The 23676-nt window shown below is 39.8% G+C and overlaps 1 protein-coding gene across 2 annotated transcripts in view; it reads right to left on the bottom strand.

The window, feature by feature from the left end:
• The window catches only part of LOC141780155 (protein kinase C beta type-like), a 128187-nt gene that overhangs the window by 66185 nt on the left and 38326 nt on the right, over nucleotides 1-23676 (bottom strand). For both annotated transcript variants that reach the window (XM_074655256.1, XM_074655255.1), the window contains exons 4-6: nucleotides 23266-23348; nucleotides 7464-7575; nucleotides 4409-4537 (exon numbers count right to left, since the gene is read on the bottom strand). In XM_074655256.1, coding sequence (XP_074511357.1) covers nucleotides 4409-4537; nucleotides 7464-7575; nucleotides 23266-23348 — 324 coding nt within the window. The remainder of the gene's footprint in view (nucleotides 1-4408; nucleotides 4538-7463; nucleotides 7576-23265; nucleotides 23349-23676) is intronic.

The raw sequence follows: 23676 nt of genomic DNA, 5'->3' as shown, positions 1-23676 counted from the left end.
AACATGTTGACATGCTTTACTATTCGAAAAACACATTATTTTTCAACTGTATTCACCCTCTGTTTGAAACACCATTTTAGAACCTGTCTCTTTAAGCCCTTCTCTCAAAAAAACCCAGTCTGCTCTGATTGACTTGCAAGAAAAATATGGTGCCTTTGCAAATGTAGTTCTGAAGCTGTGAGCGATATACGTATTCCTGCATTTGACATAGGAAGGGGAGCCAAAGCCAAGCCATTCAGGGATTGTTGAATCACATGTGTTCTGATCTAGGCAGCCCACAAAAATCTGACTGGGTTGTCTTGTTTCACCGTTTGTGGATTGGTAGGTTCCCCGTGCACAAGCACTGAAAAAGTGAATTTTTTACATGATATTTCCCCATTAGGTGATTCCATTGTAGGCTTTTCCTGCCTATTTATGGACATTTTGGATCAACAAGAGCAGGTTGGAGGAACAGTGTGAAGCTTTTAGTCGGAGGAAATGTATTAAACCATAACAAAATCCTGGCTCGGCTAGACTGATGCTACCATGCTGTATGATGGTGTATAGCACTTACTAGCTACTAGCTGATCTTGAATCATTTGATTATCTAATTTGATCGATGAAAAGTCAAAAATCTAAATCCCTATTAGGATCAACAGCTTTATAATGACTCAGTGGTAAAGCATACTTCTCTGAGCCTGACTTTAAGACTTGAATAAAATTGTATGAGTCCACTTCTCTAACATTACTCGCTCACTTTGAATAAAAGTCCCGTTCCAAAGCTCTGGTGTGAGAGCAGTGTCCTTCAAACAAACAAGAAGCTTAGTACAGTATAGTATAAAGGTCTCTGTGGTGTTAGCATGAATGCCAGGTTAAGTGTATTCCAGAAAATATCAAGTCACCAAGAGGCAGCAAATGTTTCACTTATGGACTTTTATGTGCATAAAACTAACGAAACTGTTATTTTCTACATTCTTAAGGTCCTTTTGGAAGCTTTATGTTTTAAACTTTCCTTTGGAGCCAACGCACAGACAGTCAGAGTCACTACTGGTGTTTTTGCAACTTTCCAGAGCTAAAAATCCGACATTCATGACTTCACAACGATTGTCCAGCTGTGTTGAGGAGAGAAAGAAAGCAGGGTTTGAACTTCTCTCTCCAGCTCTGTTCTCTCATTCTTCACACAACTATTTCTGTCACTTTTCATTAGGGATGCACCGCTACCGATGCCGATCGGATATCGGGCCGATACTGCCTCAAATAGCTGGATCGGGTATCGACGACAGTGGGGCCAATCTATTAAATTCAATTCTATGTTTATATACTATACACATTATATACTGGAAATATAATTCCTGTGGAAGTTTTGACCAATTTGTTGCTGCATTAAAAAAAGGTTTACACTTGAAATGTAATTCCTGTTCATTTTCATGATTTGACCAAGTTGCAGATGTACAATTTATCATTTTAATAAACAATTCAGTAAATTCATATCTATGTATTTATTTGTTACATTTTGTTTAACAAAGTTAGGAAAACAATGTTTAAGTCAAGCCTGATGTGTCCTTACACATAAAAGAATGATCCCAGTCACTTCCACACAGGGAGGCATACAGCTTTATTAATTAGACACTGGTATATCTGATTGGTACTCGGTATCGGCTGATACCCAAAGCCGAGTTATCACTATCAGGACTGAAAAAGTTGGACCGGTGCATCCCTACTTTTCATGAGAACAACCGACTGCAACACCATGAATGTCTTCCAGGTGAGAATGTCTGAAAATGTGTGCCGTTATCCCCGTATTTAAACAATTATCGCTTCTCACCCTTCTCTATACCCGACTGGCTTTTTTCACCCTCCCTTTCAGAACAGCTATAAGGCAATTAGGCAGCATGTGCAGTGCCAAAGGAAGGGGGCACCTTTCAAGGCCCAAATCCCACATCCCACTGCATATCTCCTCTGCTGGAGTGTCCTTGAGCTAGTGCTGATCCTCCATCTCCACGGGCACTGTTCTGCCACTGACCCCGAGCTCTCATCTCCCAGTGGAAAGGGGAGGGAGGGTGACTTAAAAGTGATCAATAAAGTGTCATTTTACACCCATGTCAATTGCTTTGATTAAATCCGCAGCTAGTCTAGAGCACAAATGCATTTCTCAGTGAGGCAGCCATTTCCACCAGCTCCTGCTACGTTAAGCTGTAGAATAATTCCTAGTGCTTCTACAATTCATTCTCTGTGGTGGTGTTTTTTTTTTTTTCTCCACCTCACTGCAATGAGGGAGTAAGCTACTGGTGGCTCCACACTGACCCCTGTGGACATAAATGAGTACTACACCTCCTACTGCCTCTATTATCTGTCTGTAAACTGTCACCACAAGGAAAATGAGGAGCATTTTATCACAGCTGGCTGAAATAAAGAATATAACAACATTTTTCTGCACAAAAATCCAAATGTTTGGGTACAAGTGTTGAAAATACAATCCTTGCAGGCTAGACAACAACGTTATTGCACTCTAGGACTGATTGACAGATGCGACTAAACTATATTAAATACATTTTCCTTGACAGTTTCTACCACTCAGCTCTATTTTATTCTTTTCTGCAGCAGTTGTGAGGTTTAGCATTTACTGCTGTCCTAGCAGTCTCTGTGTGATAAGTCTGCTCTCTTATCATTTCCCACAGTAAATCCCAGCTAATGATCAGTCTACGAGCGTGGGAACCAGGAAGAGAGAGTAGGAGAGAGGGATGAAACCCAACGAAACACCGTGAAGGGAAAATACTTTTACATGCAGAAATGGGTACATCGTCCAATGTAATGTTTGTATCGTCTCTTTTCAGGACATTCAAAAAAGTTGAAACTGTTTTAGTGGTAGTTTAGTGGAGCTTTTGTTAATATTTTTCACTGTATATTGATTATGTATGCTGTGCGATCAGAGAGGAATCAATCATTTCTTTCTCTCACAGCAGAACTGAAAATCTATTTTTTTCCCTTTCAACAGGAAGAACTTGTTTTTACCTTCTTAGATCAAAGTTAGTTACATTTAGTTAGTTATTACATTTCAGTGGTTAAGTAACATGGGCAAAAATAAATCATCTAAACGTTGGCAAATTTAAGGGTTATCCATCCATCCATTTCCCGGGTAAACATTTATCATCATTGAGTCATCTAGTTGGGGATGAATGGTGGCCGAGCTGAAGTTGAAGCAGATTTCATGTAGACGACATTAAAATCTAGTCAGATTTGGGATATGAGATTAACTGTGTATGCACATTAGATTGCAGACTTTTGAGGCTTTTGTTAGTGTGAGTTACTCTACAACAGCCATGGTATTTATGTGAAATTAACTCATTTAGCGCCAAAGCACAGATTTTATTTATTCCAGAGACTCATTTCTGCCAAAAGTTAATTCTATATCAAGAAAGTCTGATGTTTTCAGTTTGAGGCACAGCTGTAAATGAGTTGACAGGTTCAGAGTAAAGTTAATGGAAACCTCTGCTTTCACCTGCAGGCGCAACAAAGCACAACAAGTAAACTAGAAAGTAGGTGGTGACACCGTTCTCTACCATTTATCAGTTAAATAAAACACGAGGCAGGTCAGGAAATCCTTTCCAGGAAAGAGGCAAGTCTACTTTTAAAAAGGGACTGTTTGTAACTTCTACCACGTATAAATCATTGAAGGTCGGTGTCCCAATGCGCGCTCGCGTGTGGCTACGCTGTTCTGACAAGACTCCAACACAAACTACACGGAAGCACCACAACCGCAAAGTTATATCTAGTGAAGCCCGTCTTGCAAAACAGTGTTGGCCGCGGTCGGAGGACGCGGGGGAGACCGTAGTCTTGGTCTCCAGGGCCGGTGTCAGTAAGATTTTCTTGGTTGGGGTCAAAGCTAAGTTAACCTCTCTGGTGTTGGCACCAGTTAGCAACACGTGAACATCAGTCGAGTCACATTACACATCACATTACTCGTGTCTGTGCTACAACGTGTGTTGGAATGGGAAAAGACATCGCAACATCACTAGATTACACACTTCTTCTAAAATTAATCAAGAATGTTGAATGACGTTCATGAACACTTTAATTGGCCAAATTTGTGTTGACTTACTATCAAACTCATTTTAGCTTCTATTGAGTGCATTGTATTGATTTATGTATTGACACAATACACTCACTTGTAATCTCAGTGTATGTTTGACATCGTGAATAAATAAATTGTAGAAATTCTTTCTGCATCAGTTTACTGGAATAAAAGCGGTAATGGACACAGAATAAACAAATGGTTTATTATGAGTCTGATCTCATATTTAACCTCTGTTGCATCCATCCTTCACCTCTGCAGGTCTACCAGTAGAGGGAGACAGATGACTGGTATTCTGTCTTTGGAGCAGATGACTGTATGAGAGTGTGTGTGTGTGTGTTTGTGAAATTGACTTACTGGTAACAGTGAGTACGTTAGTCTTGACCTCAGCGGTGATCTGGAGGCGACCTCTCCTCTCAGTGTGATCCGTCCCACACAGGCTCGGCACGTTGGCCACACATCGCTTATGGATGTTCATCATACAGTCTGGAAAACGCACACACACACACAGATGTATTTGTAATGTTATTTAAGCGTGTATTCTCTGAACATAAGAGTCTTTCTTTACACAGATGTGCGTGCATAATATTATATTAGCTTCAAAACATAGCAGTATTTGAATAGAATGTATAACTAGAAAAATGCATTTCCTGCTGAAAATGCGTGGGGATGCTGACAGCTGAAATTAGTTGCACAGCATTGCTGAAAATGCAGAAATGTGAAATGACATGTCTGAAAAATGTTTAAGACCAAATGCATTGCATTGCACTGCTGAAAAACCAAAAAGTTGAAATGTACAACTGGCAGAGTTGGAAGCTGAACTGCATTACCTAAAGAAGCTAAGAGCTGAAATACATTGCTAGAAAAGCTGGAAGCTAAACTGTAATACTGTCAAAAGTGGTAAATTTAAAGTGAATTTTCTGAATAGGCGGAAAGAAGAAATGTTTTATATGAATATTAGACAGATGGACTGCATTGCTAAACACAGAGAGAGACAGAGAGAGACAAAGAGAGACAGAGAGAGACAGAGAGAGACAGAGAGAGTGGTATTTGGGTGAAATAAACCTTTAAAACTACAAATCGGTAAACTACTACTAGTAGTAGTAGTAGTAGTAGCAGTAATAGCAGTAGCAGCATTAGCAACAGTATTTGAAATTTATAGGCCAAACACACACACACACACACACAGGCACAAGCACTGTGTGTGTGTGTGTGTGTGTCACTGGTTGCCACGGTGATTGGGGCAAAATCAGGAGTGCAGAGGGGAGGGGCAGACAACATCTTAACTGACAGACAGTTCATTTTGTACAAATCTACCGGTCAAATGCCTGCTTCCTAGTCAAAGACCGTGAGTCCAATTGCTAAAATATTATTATCATCAGAGAGAAGAGACTCTGCCGAATGCAATGCTGTCGTTTTTCTGTGTGTAGAGTCAAAATGTGACCATGAGAGCAGGTTAGAAAAGTGCCTTTGTCTGCTTTCCGTCCGACATTTCTCATCCGATTTAACATTACTTTCTATGGAGTGGTTCTTTGGGGATCCGAGAGCCAAATGGGTAAGTCCGTTTGATTCCATAGTTACATGACTGCGATCAGCATGAAATTACCTACATTTTATGTATAAAGAGCAAAAATTGTTGGTGTAGAAGCAATTTGTTTAGAGAAGTTACAGAAGATTTTTAAGGTCCTCTGCACTCTAATTCTGATGTCACTCAATCTGAAAACAGCTTAAAACTTAAAGTGTGATCATTCAAAAACTGTAAAAGATATAAAAAAAATCTGAATATAAGTTTAATAGATCACATTCTTGTAACCCGTTTAAAGTTTAAATGGTGTCTGTAGCTGAAAGTATGCAGGAGCAGTAGCATTTCAAAGTGGAGTATGTTTAAGAGGATTTGAAGATTTTCTCCGTTGAGTTACATTGTAAAAACAAAATGGGAAAAAAGCTTAATGTCCTAAAAATTATAAGTGATAAAAAAAAGTTGAATGTAAGCACTAATGTCCTTAAAGAACTGAATATTTTGACAGTTGAACGGTTTCTGTAGCTGAAAGTATACAGAAGTAGTTAGAATCCAAAAAGCGTACAGAAGAAATAGAAGTTGAAGAAACCTTACACCGTGTCCTAACTGGATGCGTGAGCGTCGGCGACAGAATCAGCTTGATTACACTGTTCTCTGTTCGAGTGTCCCAACTGGCCGCGAGTGATGTTTTGAGCGAAACTTTTGTCGGAAGCCCTGTTACTATTTTTTCTGTCGCTTGCGTTGAGAGCGCCGCAACATGGACGAGGAACCACTGATTAGTTCATATAAACTGAGCCGTCAGGGCCGCCGACAGCGGGAGAAAACCGGGTCAGTTGTCCTGGATGTAGATGAGGATATTAACTTGATTATTGTCACTTTGAGCACAAGCATTGACGCTCGCAGTTCTATGCGTAACCACCTCACTAATGGTTAAAACAAAACACAAACACACCGCACAAAAGAGACAACTATGGAAATTATGAGAAATGTGAACCGTCACTACAGTATTTCAAGTACGATCCCTCGTTTTGATCCGCTCCCGTTAAAGGTCTGTGTGTTTTTTTTTGTTAATCTAGCTCAATAGAAAAAAATAAATTGGGAGAAAGTAGGCCTACAAATCCGGTGCATTAAAACGCGAGAGGACCAAGAGAGTAAGACAAGCATCCTGTGATCCTCTTACATCTTACTTCTTCTACCCGTTTGGATTATTTTTTTAAGTATTGTGGAATAAAACAGTGGACTAATGTTATACGCTGAGCAGTGACAACAATCGGTGAGTGAAACATCCACATTTAGTCTTTCTTAACTTAAATTGTGTTTATGAAGGAATCATCCAGAATGTTAGATTAATCTGTTGTCTAACTCCCTGTTTCCCGTATCTCGGCACCTGTCTGTGTCACTGCCTGTGGTGTATGAGCAAGATGCCAGCGAGCTATATTGTATGTCATTTCCAGTAAATATCACAATATAAAACGTGTGTTTTCTGTTTAAAAAGTAGGCTACAAACGTAGATAGCAAGTACTACTAACCTGTCTTTTACGTAAGTGGTTGCGTCCGGTTACGTCTCCAGTCTGATATGGAGCACACAGCTGATACGTGCGTGGTTTGTTTACATGACGTAGAACAGAAGTGCATATTTAATGTATTCAGTGTGGACAGAGAGCGTCCGATGCGGCGCGATAGTCGGAAGCTCACATCCAGTAAGGACACAGTGTTAGAGGAATAATACTGGGAATGCTGACTCAGCATTCCCGCAACAACATACTTTTTGTACATCACACTTAGTGAGACCGTGAGCTATATGGAATATAAAATGAAACAGTATGTGTGTGTGCTACATGATCAATCCAAAAGAGTTTGAGTGGATGTGTGTGTGTTGTGTAGAGTACATACGGTCACATCTCATGCCCTGGTGTAAGAGGCCGTAGAGCAGAGAGCCACAGTGGTCGCAGAAGGTCGGGCTGGAGTAGGTGTGGATCTTAAACTTGTGCTTTGCCCTCGGGTCCTGGGAGGCAGGAAAGAACGTAATTAAGTAAGTTAGTAAGTACGTTAGTAAGAATATTAATCAACAAAGTCTATATTCAGTCACTTTTCCTCCTTAGCACAGCAGTAGACTGAAGGGAGCATCATTCAGAGTAAAGCAGTGAAAATTTCGTCAAGTATTTTTGTCAAACATTTGTTGATCTGCTGTACACACATGTTGTCTGTCTGCCATCTGTGCATCTAAACAAATAGTGAATGAATGTCTGCCAGACATAACTATTGGTTTCCGTGCTCCAATGGGTTTTATTCATGGAAATCTTTTACCAAAATATAGTACATACCTCTATAGCTTTTATAATTCAGCCCTGCACCTCAACTTGTGTCTTTAAATGGGCATCTACATTATAATCCGACCAAGATAAGTTTCATCACAGTTTCTTTGTTTACATCAGTTTAGAAAGACTACAAAAGGCAGCTACATGCATGACCTGTGTTTGTGTGTGGGTGTGTGTGTGTGTGTGTGTGTGTGTGTGTGCGTGCAATAGAGCTCTGTATGGAGTCGGCCTTCCATGAAGTTTGTTCTTGTTTAAATTCAATGGGACTTTAACAGAGATACAGTAGGTAGGCAAGAGTTCACATCAATCTACCACACCCACACAAACACACACACAATTCGGTGTGGCCTAGTTGATTGTTCTTTAAAAGGGACAGTGTGTAGGATTTAGTGGCAGCTAGCAGTGTGGTTGTAGATTGCAACCATCTGAATACACCTCCGTTCACTCCTCCCTTTCCAAGACTGCGGTAACGTGAGCCGCTGAGTGCAAAACCGTGGTAACGCCGTGGTATCTTTCAGGACCTTTCACCTACTTTAAAAGCAACAAAATGCAGACGTCGGCTCAAGTTACTGCATTTTCACATTTTCACAAGTGTGTCGGACAACTACGGTGGCCTTCAGGTAACATTAAAAACGTGAAAGGCTCTCCCTAGAGCCAGTGTTTGGATTGTCCGTTCTGGGCTACTGTAGAAACATGGCAGAGCAACATGACGGACTCTGTGAAGAGGAACCGCTCTGTAGATATTAAGGGCTCATTCTAAGCTAACGAAAACACAACGGTTCTTAGTTTCAGGTAGGGTTGTATACCTTGATACCGGTATCAAGTTGAGGATTATCATACCGTGTACATTTGCTTATCCACCGTATTGAAAAAAACTGATATAAGTGTGTGTGAGTGTTAAAGATACAGACAGGAGCAGTCTGGCTGCTCTGTCGTGCACCTACAGTATATGTTGATTGTTGTTAATCACAGGACATTATTTTAAAAAGCTCACAGCTGATGTCATTTTTCATTTAGTAGTTACATTTACAGTGCTGTGCAGTTACATTACATACTATAGTGCTGCTAACATGTACAGTAAACTTGCATAGTTACAGTATACTGTATGATATTTTGCAAATTTCCCCACTGCGGGACTAATAAAGGAATATCTTATCTTTTCTTTTTTATCAGGTTTATAATTCTGTTCTCATTCCTTTAAGGGTCACCGATAATACTATTACTAATAAAGAAAATAATAGCATAAGACCGTATACCAAGAAACCGTGATATTTTCTGAGATGGTTATCGTACCAACCCGTATACAACCCTAGTTTCAGGTGATTGTACACTAATGAAAACATGGTTATGAATACTATATTCCATTTCTGCTAATAGACCACCCTAAATCCTGTACCTTTAAGTTCAAAGTCACAAGTCCAGGCCTCTTTTTCTGTGTAATGTAAATGATTGAGGAACATTTACAGTTAGCGTCGTATAGAACAGTATTTTCACCATATGGTGAATTATTTTTTTTTCATTTTGATGCTAATTATGTGGCTTAGATTGAAAGAAAAAAAGGAAATTCAGGTACCAATTCCTCTTTTATGAACATTCAGAACTAAGGCGTAACTAGGGCAGAAACAGGCTATTTCTGTCTGATGTGTGTATGCGAGTGTGACACCTGCAACCATGGCTCAGTGGGCACCTTCAGTGGCTAAAACACACACCTATTAACTCAAGACATGTAACTGATGGCCACTGTGGGACTGCTTATTCAAAAACACACACACAAACAAACCAGCAACATGAACCCACGTATGGTGACAACATCCAATCCTCCACTTGAGATGGATCCAGGTTGTGCGGTGGATGGAAGCGGGGATGCTTGAATGTAGGAGTTTCGTTTAGTTCTGCAAAGGGGATCCATTCAAGTTACCAAACATGGAGCGACAGTGTTTAATATGGATTTCCAAATGATGCTACTTTGACGACACCAAATAAAAAAGTGCTTCCTGCCAAAGTACACATTTTTTAAAGTCTTTGGTGTTTGTAGACCGATTTCTTTGACATGTGTGTGTTTGTGTCTTTTCACCTCATGAGCCAGAATAAATGTGCTGATTGATTTCTTCCTCTCCTGCACACCTGTCCTGGAAAATGATGTTTAATTTAGGCTGCCACCGCCTGAATTATACCCAACGTCCCCGAGGTGTCTTTAGAAGTGCGTGCGTGTGCTTGTTAAGTCTGAATGATGCGGCTGCCTCTGATCGCCTGCGCGTTGGTGTGTGGGCTTCTTAGCATAACTGTGTATGTGTTTGCACTGTTTGTTTCTCTGCTAGTTCTCAAGGACGGGACCACCTCCTGCTCATTTTTGTTCTTCTGAAGAATAAGGGAACATTGAGCTGCTCAAGCTCCAGTGATGAGCAACAGCAGACAGGGAGCGATACGAGGGCTGATGAGAGAGGCTGCCAGCGTCTTTACAAACACTAAATCATTAAAGAAATCCACGTTGAAAATTCAAGGATTTATGAGAAACCAAAAAGATGAAAGAAAATAGTGAATAGGGACAAAAACACATCACTTTTCCAGCCTCCTCAATTAGAAGAAAGAGAGAGTAAACAGTTTGATACCAATCCATCTGTCAATCTATTTTACTGTACTATACAGTACAAGTGTTACAAATTGAAAAGCCTTGAATTAGGCATGTGTTAAGAAGTGGACAGATGTCCTCTAGGGGTTCCCAACATTTTAGGATTGAGATGTCTACCTGTGAGCCCCTTGTAAAAATATTCGAGCCTCAGTGTGGACATGGGACAAAATTTTAAAAATGTCTTTCTTATCCCTTCATCATCACTGTTGAAAAGTCTCCATCTTCCCAAATTATTTCTGTCTGTAATTAAATCTCCCAAAAACTCAACTTTTCAAAACAAGTGAACAATTTTGCAGGTAGCAGGGAAAACGTCAATCAGTTGCAACTTTTTCTGTCTCTCGAAACAACAAATTAAGAAGGCAGATTGCTTTCTGTAGAATGAAGAAAGATTCAACTTGATTTTAGAAAACTATTTAAACAAATTGATTTACATTGGAATAAAGTAGAAATATTGTCACTTAACTGCAGATTATTTCACTTGTTTTTAAAGCAGACAACTTTAAGGGCTTCAGGTACAAGCAAAAATAAGTTGATAAAAAGGAGATTTTCTTGCAGTGTATTTCTGACCCTTCAGATTTATCTTGGGGACTCCTTGACCTAACCGGACCCACCAGATGGTGGAGGTGGTCATTGGAAACTGTTTGGAAAAGAGCAGGCACTTTTAAAAAAATACGTGGCAGGTGATTGGATGAACCATCTGTCAATCAAACTCTTGCCGAAGCCAGTCAGGAGAAGAGCGATAACATCTTTTCCATCGAGAAAAGCCTTCAGTGCCGTTCTTTGCTCTTATGTCAATGAAGAAATACTACAGCATTTACGCTAATCTCTTCTCTCTCAGCTCTGTGAGGCTGTACTTACGCACAGTGGTGCTTTGAGCTAAATGCTGATTAGCACTAAACACAAAGTAGCTGAGGCTGATGGGAATGTCACCCGTCATTTTGCAGGTGTTTGGTCATAAAAATGATAAAATTCTGACCCGATGATGGCGCTAGCATCAAAATCAGAGTTTCTTTTTCATCCTGAGGGGGACATGAATGTCCGTACCAAATGTTATGGCAACCCACTTATATACAAAAACTGTCAACCTCATGGTGGCGCTAGAGGTAAAGCAGGGGATCACCAAAGTCAACAGGATTTATCCTCCGAGGACCATAAAGGTCTCCGCAAAATTTCATGGCAATCCATCCAATAGTTATTGATCCATTCAGTCTGGACCAAAGTGGTGGACGTTGCCATAGAGCCAAGATGCTAGCATTGCTAGTAAAACTGTCAGTGTTGCACAGAGGAAGACTAACTATCAATAAAAAAACAGCCTTGAAACCAAAGCATTGAATGTAAATCAGTTCACACAGCATGATCAATAAAGATATAGACGAGGTCAGGTACCTATGACCAAAATTAACTGTGACATACAGTTATGTTGCTAAATAATAGAGAGTAATAGACTTAGTAGTAGTTTTTTTATTATTTCACACTACGGTTTGTGTACGCCTGACATTTTCTTTTTTCCTGACTGCATGTTGCCAACTTTTTACACAGTTTCAGTTTGTTTCACTTCATTTTACTCACTGAGACCCCACTAATTAAAAGCAGATGGTACGGCGTGGTGCGCTTGGACAAATGAGTGTGTTGCCTGGCATATGTTGTGTTACTGGGTGTCCAACTTGAAAGCCCGCTCATAACATCAGCACACGATGCCAGAGCAGCCATTAGTCAGTGCTCACACACACACACACACACACACACACTGTTTTGACTGGTTTCTCTCTCTCTCTGCTTTTCTTTTGTTTTGGTCTAAACACACTGATGTCTATTATTTTCCCTGCCAACCAAATCAGTCAACTCCCCGCACACACAAAGACACACACACCCTGTCATGTCATTCATGATGCTTTGTGACAGGCAGGTTCACAGTAGACAACAACAGAGAGTCATGGCTCGCAGTCACTCACATAAAAAAGTATTTCGATTTTTTTTTTTCTCCGTATTGATTTTGTCTTCAGTCCACTCACTCTTCTCGAGTTAGTGCTGACTGACTTCCTGACATTTCTAACAGTGGCAATCTTCATCTACTGTACACAGTAATCTTATCATAAACCTGCAGTGTCTCAAATAAAATGCTGTTTGTGTTATTTTTAGTTATTTTTCTAGTAAAACTTACAATTGTTCCCTATTTACAACTTCTCAATTATGATAATTTGCTGCGGATTTTGTCTGTCTGTGATAGTTAACTGAATGTCTTTGGGTTTTGGGCTGTTAACCAGACAAAACAAGCTACTTGAAGACATTGCCGAGGGCTGTTGTGATGACAGATTATTTTAGTAATGCATGTAGCTATAAAATGCAGATTTTCTTGCAAACTTAAACAACGCAAGGGAGCTATGTAACATCCAGTTGTAAATTCCATAGCGGAGGATGTTAAAAAGGTAAAATATTTTAAGTGAAGAAAGGAGGTTGAACGTGCTTCAACCGTTTCACAAGGAATAGTAAGCCTGTCCGGTGAAGAATAGGGCAATCTTGTAACAGAGAGACTTCAGAGACCAGGTCCAAAGCACACTGGAGCACACGGATTTAAGGCAATCAACTTTATTAGAAGACTTCAAACCGATCTGAGACTCATGTCCTTTTAAATAACCTCCCCTAGTTGGGAACTGATTCAGCACAGGCTGCAAAAAAGGGAACAATAAGCAAGATGGCACAGTGACACAATGATAGTATGCAGTTAGCGTCGAAACGTTAGACAGTTGATTGCCTTAAATCCGTGTGCTCCAGTGTGCTTTGGACCTGGTCTCTGAAGTCTCTCCTGTTTAAATATTTCAACTTTGGACGGCAATGTCGTCTATACCGTTACCTTTGCCAGTATTCTCTGCCGGCCTCACCTATATTTACCGTCCTGCTCTCGTCCATTAAAATGATATCCGGTTTGTGTCTACTGTCTGCCTGATTCCATGTGATGCAGCATTAATATTTCAAAACTAACGATGAGTGTTCCAGTGTCTATTGAGTTCACTTCATACTGTGTGATGGTACATAAAACCTTTGCTCAAAAGCACTTCAGCAAACTAAATAATAGATTCAAAAAATTTAACTACAACACGCCTCATATTGCACCCTGTAAAGTTGATCAAAGTGTTTCTTTTAAATGACATCTTAGAGTCTTTCCACCCACTCTGATTCATTGACAGGCTGCACAATAGAGAACAAAGCACAATGTAATATTACAGAGGCTGCTATAGCTGCCTTTTCTGTCCTGATCAATAAAACAAATGCGGTGCCATTGTGTTTATACCCCCAGGCTTGTAATTCCTCCTTTTCAAGTGTTTCTGTGTGAGAGACTATTTAAAGGATTTATTGTTGATTGAGGAAGATATGCATCGCAATCACTCTTGGAAAAGAAGATTAATGGCATCGCAAGAGCGGCGAGGAATGAATGAGTGATAAGAACAGAGGGAGTAAGGGAGTGAAGAAGAGGGCTGAGGGTGGTGGTTTCATCTTCACACCCTGAATGGAGCTCCTCTCCTCCTTCCCTTCCTCCATATGCTAATCGCTTTGCTAGCCCTCCCGCCTCTCTCAAAGGTTACCTTGTGGTTTTTAACCATCTGGTCACACATACTGTTACGTACAGTATATCCTCGAATCACATTTTCAGTTGTTTTAGCGTGCAGAGAGTTGTAGGATGTACATATAGGATCTACACATAAGGTAAAAAAAAGAAATGGAGTGACACGAAGAGACACAGCTGTAGCTCAGCCATTATGCCAAAGTGTGTCTAGAGAATAGAGATACATTTGAGACATTAATACATGTCCATTTATGAATAGATCCTGAAAATTGCTGTGCAACTGCAATCCAAACTTTGTTCCGGCAGCAAACACGGCATTTTCTTTGCAGTAAAAGACTTTTAGGGCAAGATTTCCAGAAGCTTCCAAGAGAGGAAATACTATTGTCAACGGTGAACTCATCATTTTTACACAAATGTTTTGACTTTGCAAGAGTCACATGTTTAATTAAAAACAATCACTTAATGTGTTCTGCCATTTGATAAGAGAAACAGCATGGGAAATTAAGGTTTAACAATTTTACAGATGGCAGTTTAGAGCTAAGAAGGTCAAAATGCTACATTACACACATACTCCTTGATTTGGCATGAATCTGGCGAAATGATACGTATCATGATACAGGGGTTACGATTCAATATACTGAGATATAATGCGATACTGTAAGCAAGGCGTGTATTGCGATTTTTTTAAATCTAATTTTAGGAAAACTGTCAAAGTATCAAGAACACACCACCATATGAATAAAATCTGACTTTTTTTATGCAATCAGAACAGTGGGATCTGCATTTATCACAGTTCCCGTAACATCCAACATCATAGCACGACTTTGAGAGTGCACATACACTGAGGGGGCACATCTCTTTGCAAATGAAATTAATTATTGACGGAGTGAATCTTTGCATATAAACTCTTCATTAAAAATCAATACAGTGTTTTTGAGAATCGCTACAGTATCACAAAACACGATATTCGCCATATTTGACTTTTTTGATATTTTCTTACAGCCCTCTTTAAAAAGATGCAAAATGTTCTCCGGCTTTCTCTGAAATCACAGGAACTGGAATCAAATGTCTCAATTAGTGGCACAGACCTCCAAAATACTAATAAAAAGAAGAAAAACTCTGAATTCCCATTAACATGTGTGCAAAAAGGACCTGCAGTGTCACATCCCTGCACGAAATGTAATCAGCTTTGAAATGAACGTGCATTCAGAATTATCCATAAAAATGAAGAATAACGCATTAAATATGGTGCAACATATATTTGCCAGTGGGTCAACAGGAAGGTGTTTGAACCTGAAACCTGACAGGGCTCTCTCAGTCTGTATGGGTTTCCTCGGCAGGTCAGGTGAACTGTACACTATAAAATGCCCGTATCTGTGGATGGGAGAGTGTTTATGGGTGTTAGCCCTGTGATAGTGTGTCCAGGGAATAACCTTCCTCTCACATGCTGACATAGACTCTGTGGGGGGGGAGGGAGTCAATACCATCCTGATTCAGTTCTATGAGCAATAAACTGAACACAAAGAAAATCAATGTCTGCAAATGAGAACAAGCGTTGTTATGTGTTCGTAAATTATTTCTCCCTTCAGATTGTCATTCTGTGTACCTTAATAAAGACTAAACAGCTAGCCTGACTTGATCCAAAGGTAACAAAAATCCACCTAGCAGCCCTTCTAAAGCCCGAAGTCTTCACCTACAAGAGGTGCTTGATGGTCCCACTGCATGTCTAAATTACATCTCCTACCCTGAGCCAAAAAAGACCCATTCATTTAGTTCTAGTTTGTGATATCTCTCAACTAATCCTGTCGCATTGCTCAACATCCTCCCGGATTCTTTATATATGTTTACAATCTATAATATAGTCCTAATTTTTCACATTTTAATTTTACGATTGTTATTTTGTTTTATTTTGTACACACGACACCTAGTGTATGTCGGCCCCTTCTAAAAGAGTCTCCCCCCTCCCCCCCCCTATTAAAGGTTTTTTTGGGAGGATGAGTTTTTCATCTGAATCGAGGGTCTGAGGATCGAGGATGTCGTATGCTGTACGGTAGAGCCCCTTGAGGCAAATTTGTGATTTTGGGCTGTATAAATAAAATTGACCTGACTTTTCTATCTGGAAAAAATATCTTAGGAGTATCAGGACCAGAGGGAAATAAAAAATATCCTTAATCATAGAGTTGACAGTCATGTCTTCCAAATTTAGTTGTTAAGCAGTGATTTCCTTGTATATCGTAGTATCTCGGCCTCTCACACACACAAGCACAAACACACTGCACACACACATTCTGAGTTCTATACCATAGCGGGCTGTGGGCATGAAATGTAGGTTTCATTAGAGGAGGTCATCCCTCGACCTCTCCCACAGGGAACCCATTCTATTAACCCAGATCTATAATTGACTTCTTCTTTTAAACATACATAGCTGACAGAGAGAGGAAGAGACAGGGAGGGACTAGCAGGAGGGGAAATGGGAGTGGTGGGCTGATTGCTGCAGACAGTGAGATGACATTATACTGATTATGTAAAAGAATAATTCTGCTCTCTGCTTATTGTGTCTTCCTCTAGAGCTGCAAGCATCTATCTGGTGTCCTTCAAATACATCTGCTGCTTTGCTGTTCCCTCATGTATGTATGTGACCCACAAAGAACTCACTCAACATTATCAGCCTCAAGGACTCAGAGAAATGCTCAGGATTGGCCGATGGCTGAGGAGTAATTTTATTCTCATGTAGATGAATCCTATTATATTGATCTTTCATACAAATAGTCAAAAGCCAAGCGGCAACTTTCGGTTCTGAGAAGTGATGCCCGAAGTGCCTTAAACCTGCATTCTTTCTAACAGCCAGCAGGGGGCGACTCCTCTGGTTGCAAAAAGAAGTCTGATTGTATAGAAGTCTATGAGGAAATGAGCCTACTTCTCACTTGATTTATTACCTCAGTAAACATTGTAAACATGAGTTTATGGGTTTCAATCGCTAGTTTCAAATCTTCATCAATACAGTATGATGTTCATTTAGTAAATCATGGTCCCATTTAGAGTCAAATAGACCATAAAGCAGGGCATGATTTAGAGCGTGGCTATTTGTGATTTGTGACAGGTCGCTACCACGGTGTTCACAGTGTGTTTTCAGTTTATGAAAGTTAATTATAATCTTTTTGGTTGACTATAAATGTCTTAGTGTGACGGTGACTATATGCACTTCTTATATACAGTCTATGTAAAAAAAATAAAAAAATATTCAGTTTACTTCAATACAAGACAAATAAAAGCATCAAGTGTTCACATTTGAGAGGCTGGAACCAGATATTTTTGGCATTTTTGCCTCATTTTAATCAAACTTGTTGCCAATTTGTTTTGAGTAATTTATTTATTTTTGTTGACCATTACAGCTCCTCTACACGATTGGCTTCGAGGATCTTTTGAGTTGTAAATATTGGTTACTATATTAGCAGAGCATTAGTCTTGAATTTGGACATTAAATGGTGATACTTCAGTGTATTGACAAAATATGAATTTGCCTCAGTGATCATTTGGATAATCATGGTCATCTTTTCTTAAAAAAATACAGAAAAAATGTGAACCAATGAAGATATCCATTATCCTGAGAAAAAGCACACCACAGAGCTTTATTTTCCTTTGGCAGAATAGCTAAGCTGAATGACTCTGCTTAAGTACCATTCACTGTTGTAATTAACTACTTGACAGGTAAAACGGTTGAGGACACCTAAATATGTTGCATGATCACACTGAAAATGGCTGAAATATAACAACTGCTGAAAATGTTTTATTCTCTGCGTTTCAAGTTCTGAAAGCCATTTCTGTGCAGGTGTGCGTGGGTGAAAACATTGTGTCAAGCTGTACAAATCTGCAAAGTGTTCACTGTGTTCCATAACGTTCCATGACCAAGTCAGAGCTTTTATGATCAAATAATATCATGTTTTCCTGGTTTGGTAATCTTGCATGAGGCAAATATGTACACATCTGTGATATAACCTGACCGAATTGATCAAGTCCCTCATTTTTTGTGTGTCTTGAACAGGTATATATATTACAAAACGTAATTATATTCAAGGAATTACATGATCAGCGGAAACCCCCGGTGTTTAAAGGCTGCGTATTGTTAGCCAGGCTACCTGTCTTCCTGTCTCCTATATTTAAATGTGCAGCTACTTTGGAGCAGAGATACCCTACATTCCCACTGTGCAGGAACCGAGGTCGTAAGACCATGAACTCATTAAGGAAATGACATGGTGGGGGTGGTGAGGTCCCGTAATTAAGAGCAGGGGCCCCCTGGGTGGAGTGGCATTTAAATAGAGGATGTACAGAATAGAGTGGAGAGAGAGTGGGAGAAAGATTCAGGAAGAGAGGTATATGTATGCCAAAAATAGAAAATAGGGCTGCCAATCTACTAAAATATTTAATTGTGATTAATTGCATGATTGTCCATAGTTCATCGGGATTAATCACAAATTAATCACACATTTTTTTATCTGTTCAAAATGTACCTTAAAAGGGAGATTTGTCAAGTATTTAATACCCATCAACATGGGAGTGGACAAAAATGCTGCTTTATGCAAACATATGTATATATTTATTATTGGAAATCAATTAACACAAAACAATGACAAATATTGTCCAGAAACCCTCACAGGTACTGCATTTAGCATACAAAATATGCGCAAACTCAAGCCCAACAGGCAACAACAGCTGTCAGTGTGTCAGTGTGCTGACTTGACTATGACTTGCCCCAAACTGCATGTGATTATCATAAAGTGGGCATGTCTGTAAAGGGAAGACTCGTGGGTACCCTTAGAACCCATTTTCATTCACATATCTTGAGGTCAGAGGTCAAGGGACCCCTTTGAAAATGGCCATGCCAGTTTGTCCTCGCCAAAAATGAGTTCATGCTACTATGACATGGTTGGTACCAATGGATTCCTTAGGTTTTCTAGTTTCACATAATGTCAGTATTTTCACACTTGCTTTGAAAAAATCACAAGTTGCGTTAATGTGTTAAAGAAATTAGAAGCGTTAAAACTAATTTGCGTTAATGTGTTATTATCACGTTAACTTTGACAGCCCTAATAGAAATATAACTATAGTGGCAGGAAAAGAGGAGGGGGCATTCAGAGGTAACAAGTAGAAGGAGATATATAAAGATGTGGAGTGAAATTTGAAGTGACTAATGAAGAAACGGGTTATCTGCTGGTTTCGAAAAAGTCAAGTAAAAAGGCCTTTGAAGACGTTTAAAGGAAAGGAATGATTTAAATGAAAATTCAGGTATCGGTCAACCTGCTGTGTTTCCCATAAATGTGACCATTGTGACTGTATGGGTCATGCTAACTTTGCACTCACCACCTCCGTTGTAGAGATATGGGGAAACGAGAACTCGCACAAAACAACTTATATCATAGCAAGCTGTGCGAGAATCCTATAGATTTCCAAATAAACATGATTTTTTACATGAATCATTTCAAGTGCTCTTCTCTGAGTTCGACCCATGGGATGGGCATGATGGCTAACTGCATAGAGATCTACATTGCCGACTGACTGGTGGGAAAAGGCTCTTTGAAGGGCCTCTCAGAGAAGCAGCAATGACAATTCTGCTGGGACAACTAATCCCTCTTATAGTCAAATAGTATATATGTAAAGGGGAGACTCTTGGGTACCCATAGAACCCATTTTCAGTCACATATCTTGAGGTCAGAGGTTTGAAAATGGCAATGCCAGTTTTTCCTCACCAGAATTTAGCGTCATTTTTTAGCCTCCTTGGGGACAGGCTAGTATGACATGGTTGATACCAAATGGATTCCTTAGGTTTTTTTAATTTCATATGATGCCAGTACCCTCACTAGCTTTAAAACTGAGCCGTCACAACCTCAAAACCACCAGTTGCTTTAATGCGTTAAAGAAATTAGTAGCATTAAAAACAAATTTGCATCAACGTGTTATTACGTCTCCGGCAATCACTCTCTGACTCTGTGGCAGAAACCCTCATCCACGCTTTCGTCACCTCCCGTTTGGACTACTGCAATGGAGTTCTGTCCGGGGTTCCAAGCAAAGCCCTGGACAGGCTCCAGTATGTGCAAAACTCGGCTGCCAGGGTTCTCACCCGCACCAAGCCCTGGCAGCACATCACCCCCACCCTCATCCACCTCCACTGGCTCCCGGTCAAGTCCCGCATCACCTACAAAATCCTCCTCCTCACCTACAAATCCCTCAATGCCCTGGCTCCTCAGTATTTATCTAACCTCCTCCACCCATACACACAGCCCCGGAACCTTAGATCCTCAGGCACGGGTCAGCTCTCCATCCCTCACACAAGAATGCGAACTTTTGGGGACAGAGCCTTCAGTGTGACAGCCCCCACCCTCTGGAACTCTCTCCCCATAGAGCTCCGCAACGCACCATCTCTGGACACCTTCAAAAGACTCCTCAAAACCCACCTCTTCACCAAGGCCTATGGCCCCTAGCTTCTGTTACATTTGTTGTGTTTATTTATGTCTTTGTTAAGCGTCCTTGGGTTTCATGAAAGGCGCTATATAAATCCAAGCTATTATTATTATTATTATTATCGCGTTAACTTTGACAGCCCATAATGTGAACTTGTGTGAATGTGAAAATGGACTGTAAACACACAGAGCTTTGGAGGTTTTTAGAGTTTGGGTGAGAAAAAAATTCATAAAGTTTGAAAGACCTGGTCTTTGAATTAATTTTGTAATCAAAGCAATCAAAAGTTTAGTACATATTGACTTCTGTTGTTGACTGTGTGAAGAGATTTGAAAAAGTGAACTCAGTATTGAGAAATGTGTGTAACCAATTGTTGTAATAAACTGTTATGAGCACATATACGGACATTAAATGTTGAATCAACAACACTATGTAAGGATGAAATGAGGTGGAGAGAGAGCAATAAATGGCAATGGCCTGAGCGTATCAACAGAGTAATGGTGAGAGGTGAGACGTTATTAGCCACGAAGCTGTGGATGAGCCTGTCATTGTGAAACAGCTGATGAAACAGCAGCAAATGAACTGAGCAGCAAATGCTATGTTTCGTTTGTTTACAAGGGCAACTGTAAGTATTTTCAAGAACACATTTCAATACATAACTTTAAAAAATGCATTCTTTTAGGTTGATATTTTGAAGGAATAAGAACCAGCAGATATTGGAGGAAGAAAACCAGATAGTTTTAGAGAAGCTTTAGCATCTATTTGGGTACCCGGCCCTGGCAATTTATGGCTCTGACTAAAACAGAAGCCATCACAGAAGAAGAGGCTATTTGTGGCACTCCAAATGTCACTAAGAAAGAGAGGTTGAAGCATTCAGGTGGAAGAGGACAAAAAATGAGGTAGTTGTTAGACAGGCAGACGTATAATAAGACAAGAGGAAAGACTGCGGAGACTTATCGGTTCTACAGAACACACCACAGGAAGCCAGAGAGCCAACACCAGCGTTTCCTCTGGAGGCGGTGCTTGTCAGACTGAAAGGGCACTCCAGAGGGAGGTAAGGACACAGCTGAGGAACTTAAAGACCCCTGGGTTTATGAGAGGATGAAACTGGCATCCTTGAGAGGGCTCTCATGAGAAGGGAACTAATTCTGTCCTCTTGATAGGATAGGTTAGAGAACAGGTTTGCATTTTAATATCGTAAATCAGAGAATAGACATCTCGGCTCCTTGAGAGAGAGTGGATGAGATTATGACAAAAGTACCACTTAAAGGCACTTCCTGTTGTTACAGCAGATGAGAAGGTGAAGAGAAAGCTTAAAGAGAATGAATAAGATGAGGACTTTTAACTTCCAACAACACAGTGTATGTGTATAAAATAGTGCATAGGGGAAACAGATTTCATTTGATGTCAACTGTGATATGGCTCACACGAAGCACTGGGACTCGTAAACAGAGTATACATATATATATATGATGGAGGGATGTCACGACAAACGATCATCATGTGTTCAAATGTAATCTTGTAAAATTTTGGTTTTGGCGAGAAACTTGAGGAGAATCATCAGGGATTAATAATAAATTAACAAAAAAACAGTATGCAAATGGTAATAAAAGAGTGTATGTTGAAGTACAGGGGATGTTTGGTATCAAGAATCATGGAATTTAACTGGTATTGATTACTAAATTTCTAGTATTGGGACCTCTCTGTCATGATGTTGTTGTGGAGGGCAGATATTTTTTCAAATATTCAGGATACTTAAGAAGAGATAAGGGGCACACCAGAGTGTATGAACTTATCTAAGGTACTATTCCTCTGGCAAGGCAAACAAGAGTAACAATAAGAGTGAATTTAGCCAGCAGCTAGAGAAAGACGGGTGCTACTTCAGGAACCAAAGGGTTATAGTTTTCTTCATGTCGAGAGAACTATAAAATGATGTCTCAGACACGTCAGTTTTTGAGAGACTGATCCCAACACTTAAACAACAGATGTATACAGTATAATTTTTTTTAATCTAAAATGTGTAGAGATATTTGTATAATAATGTTATACAGATAAACTTGAAACACAAAATATCATCATTTTAAGTGATTAACTGTTGTAAACAAATAAATCTGTCTCCTCCTAAAGCAAAAACCTTTGACCAAGGAACTAAATATCCCCAATATTATCACTTATTATCTCAGCCACAGTCTCATTTGTGGACAATTATATCATGCAAACTTGCAAATTTGACAGTAAGTAAGTAAGTAGTAACACTAAAGTAGTTTAAGAAACTCAATTAATGATCAAAGTTCAAAAGACGTCTAACAATCCTTCTTTAACCTGTCTCGTCATATTCCACATCAACATACTGTACTCCCCCATCACAGCTGTAGCACATCCAACATCTTAAGTCAATATTTAATTTAATTAAAGTGTGGAGCTGCTCAACAGCTAATATTGGATGTCTATATTTAACGTGTACAGTATTGAGCCTATCAAATGTAAACACTAGAGAAATTCCCGTGTGTGAGTGTGTGGTGGTACAGTGCAACTGTCAAGACAGGAAAAGGAAAATGAGGAGATAGAGAAAAAGACTGAGGCAGCTCAAGCGTAACAGTGGTGCTGACAGGTGATGGGGGGGCTCATGAGCTGGAAGTGTCTCTCTCGTTCCATCTGTCTTTCACTACTCATACTCACTCCCGCTGTCATACACAGCCACATCATATAAATGATTCATGTATTTGTACTCACATCTGATGCAGGTCCTTTATCAGCACCTGGACAGGAGAAAGTGACGAACTCATGGCAACGTTTGTGGACCACGAAACAACACACTGTGGAGAGAGAAAGAAAGAGAACAATTTACCTCTGTGCACAAAAATATATTATTATTTGTAATCTAAGAAAATCTCTAGTTCTTCCTTTACTTTTGCCCAGTAAGCACCCAGGCTAGATTCAGTGTTGAGTACACTTACATTCAGACCCGACTCAGCTGGCTACCTGAGTTTTTAAATCAGAATATTTGCAATGCGTGTATTCAGTATTAAAGGGAATCACACGGTTTTCATCAGGATGAAATAAGTCAAGCAGCACACAATAAGAGGTGAACCTCCTCATGGTCATATAGCTGACTCTTTTGAAGACACATTCTATCACATGTGA

Source organism: Sebastes fasciatus, chromosome 13 (genome assembly GCF_043250625.1).
Source record: "Sebastes fasciatus isolate fSebFas1 chromosome 13, fSebFas1.pri, whole genome shotgun sequence".
Taxonomy (NCBI): Eukaryota; Metazoa; Chordata; class Actinopteri; order Perciformes; family Sebastidae; genus Sebastes; species Sebastes fasciatus.
Note: the sequence above shows the minus strand (reverse complement) of the source record. Positions and strands in the feature narration are given on the sequence as shown.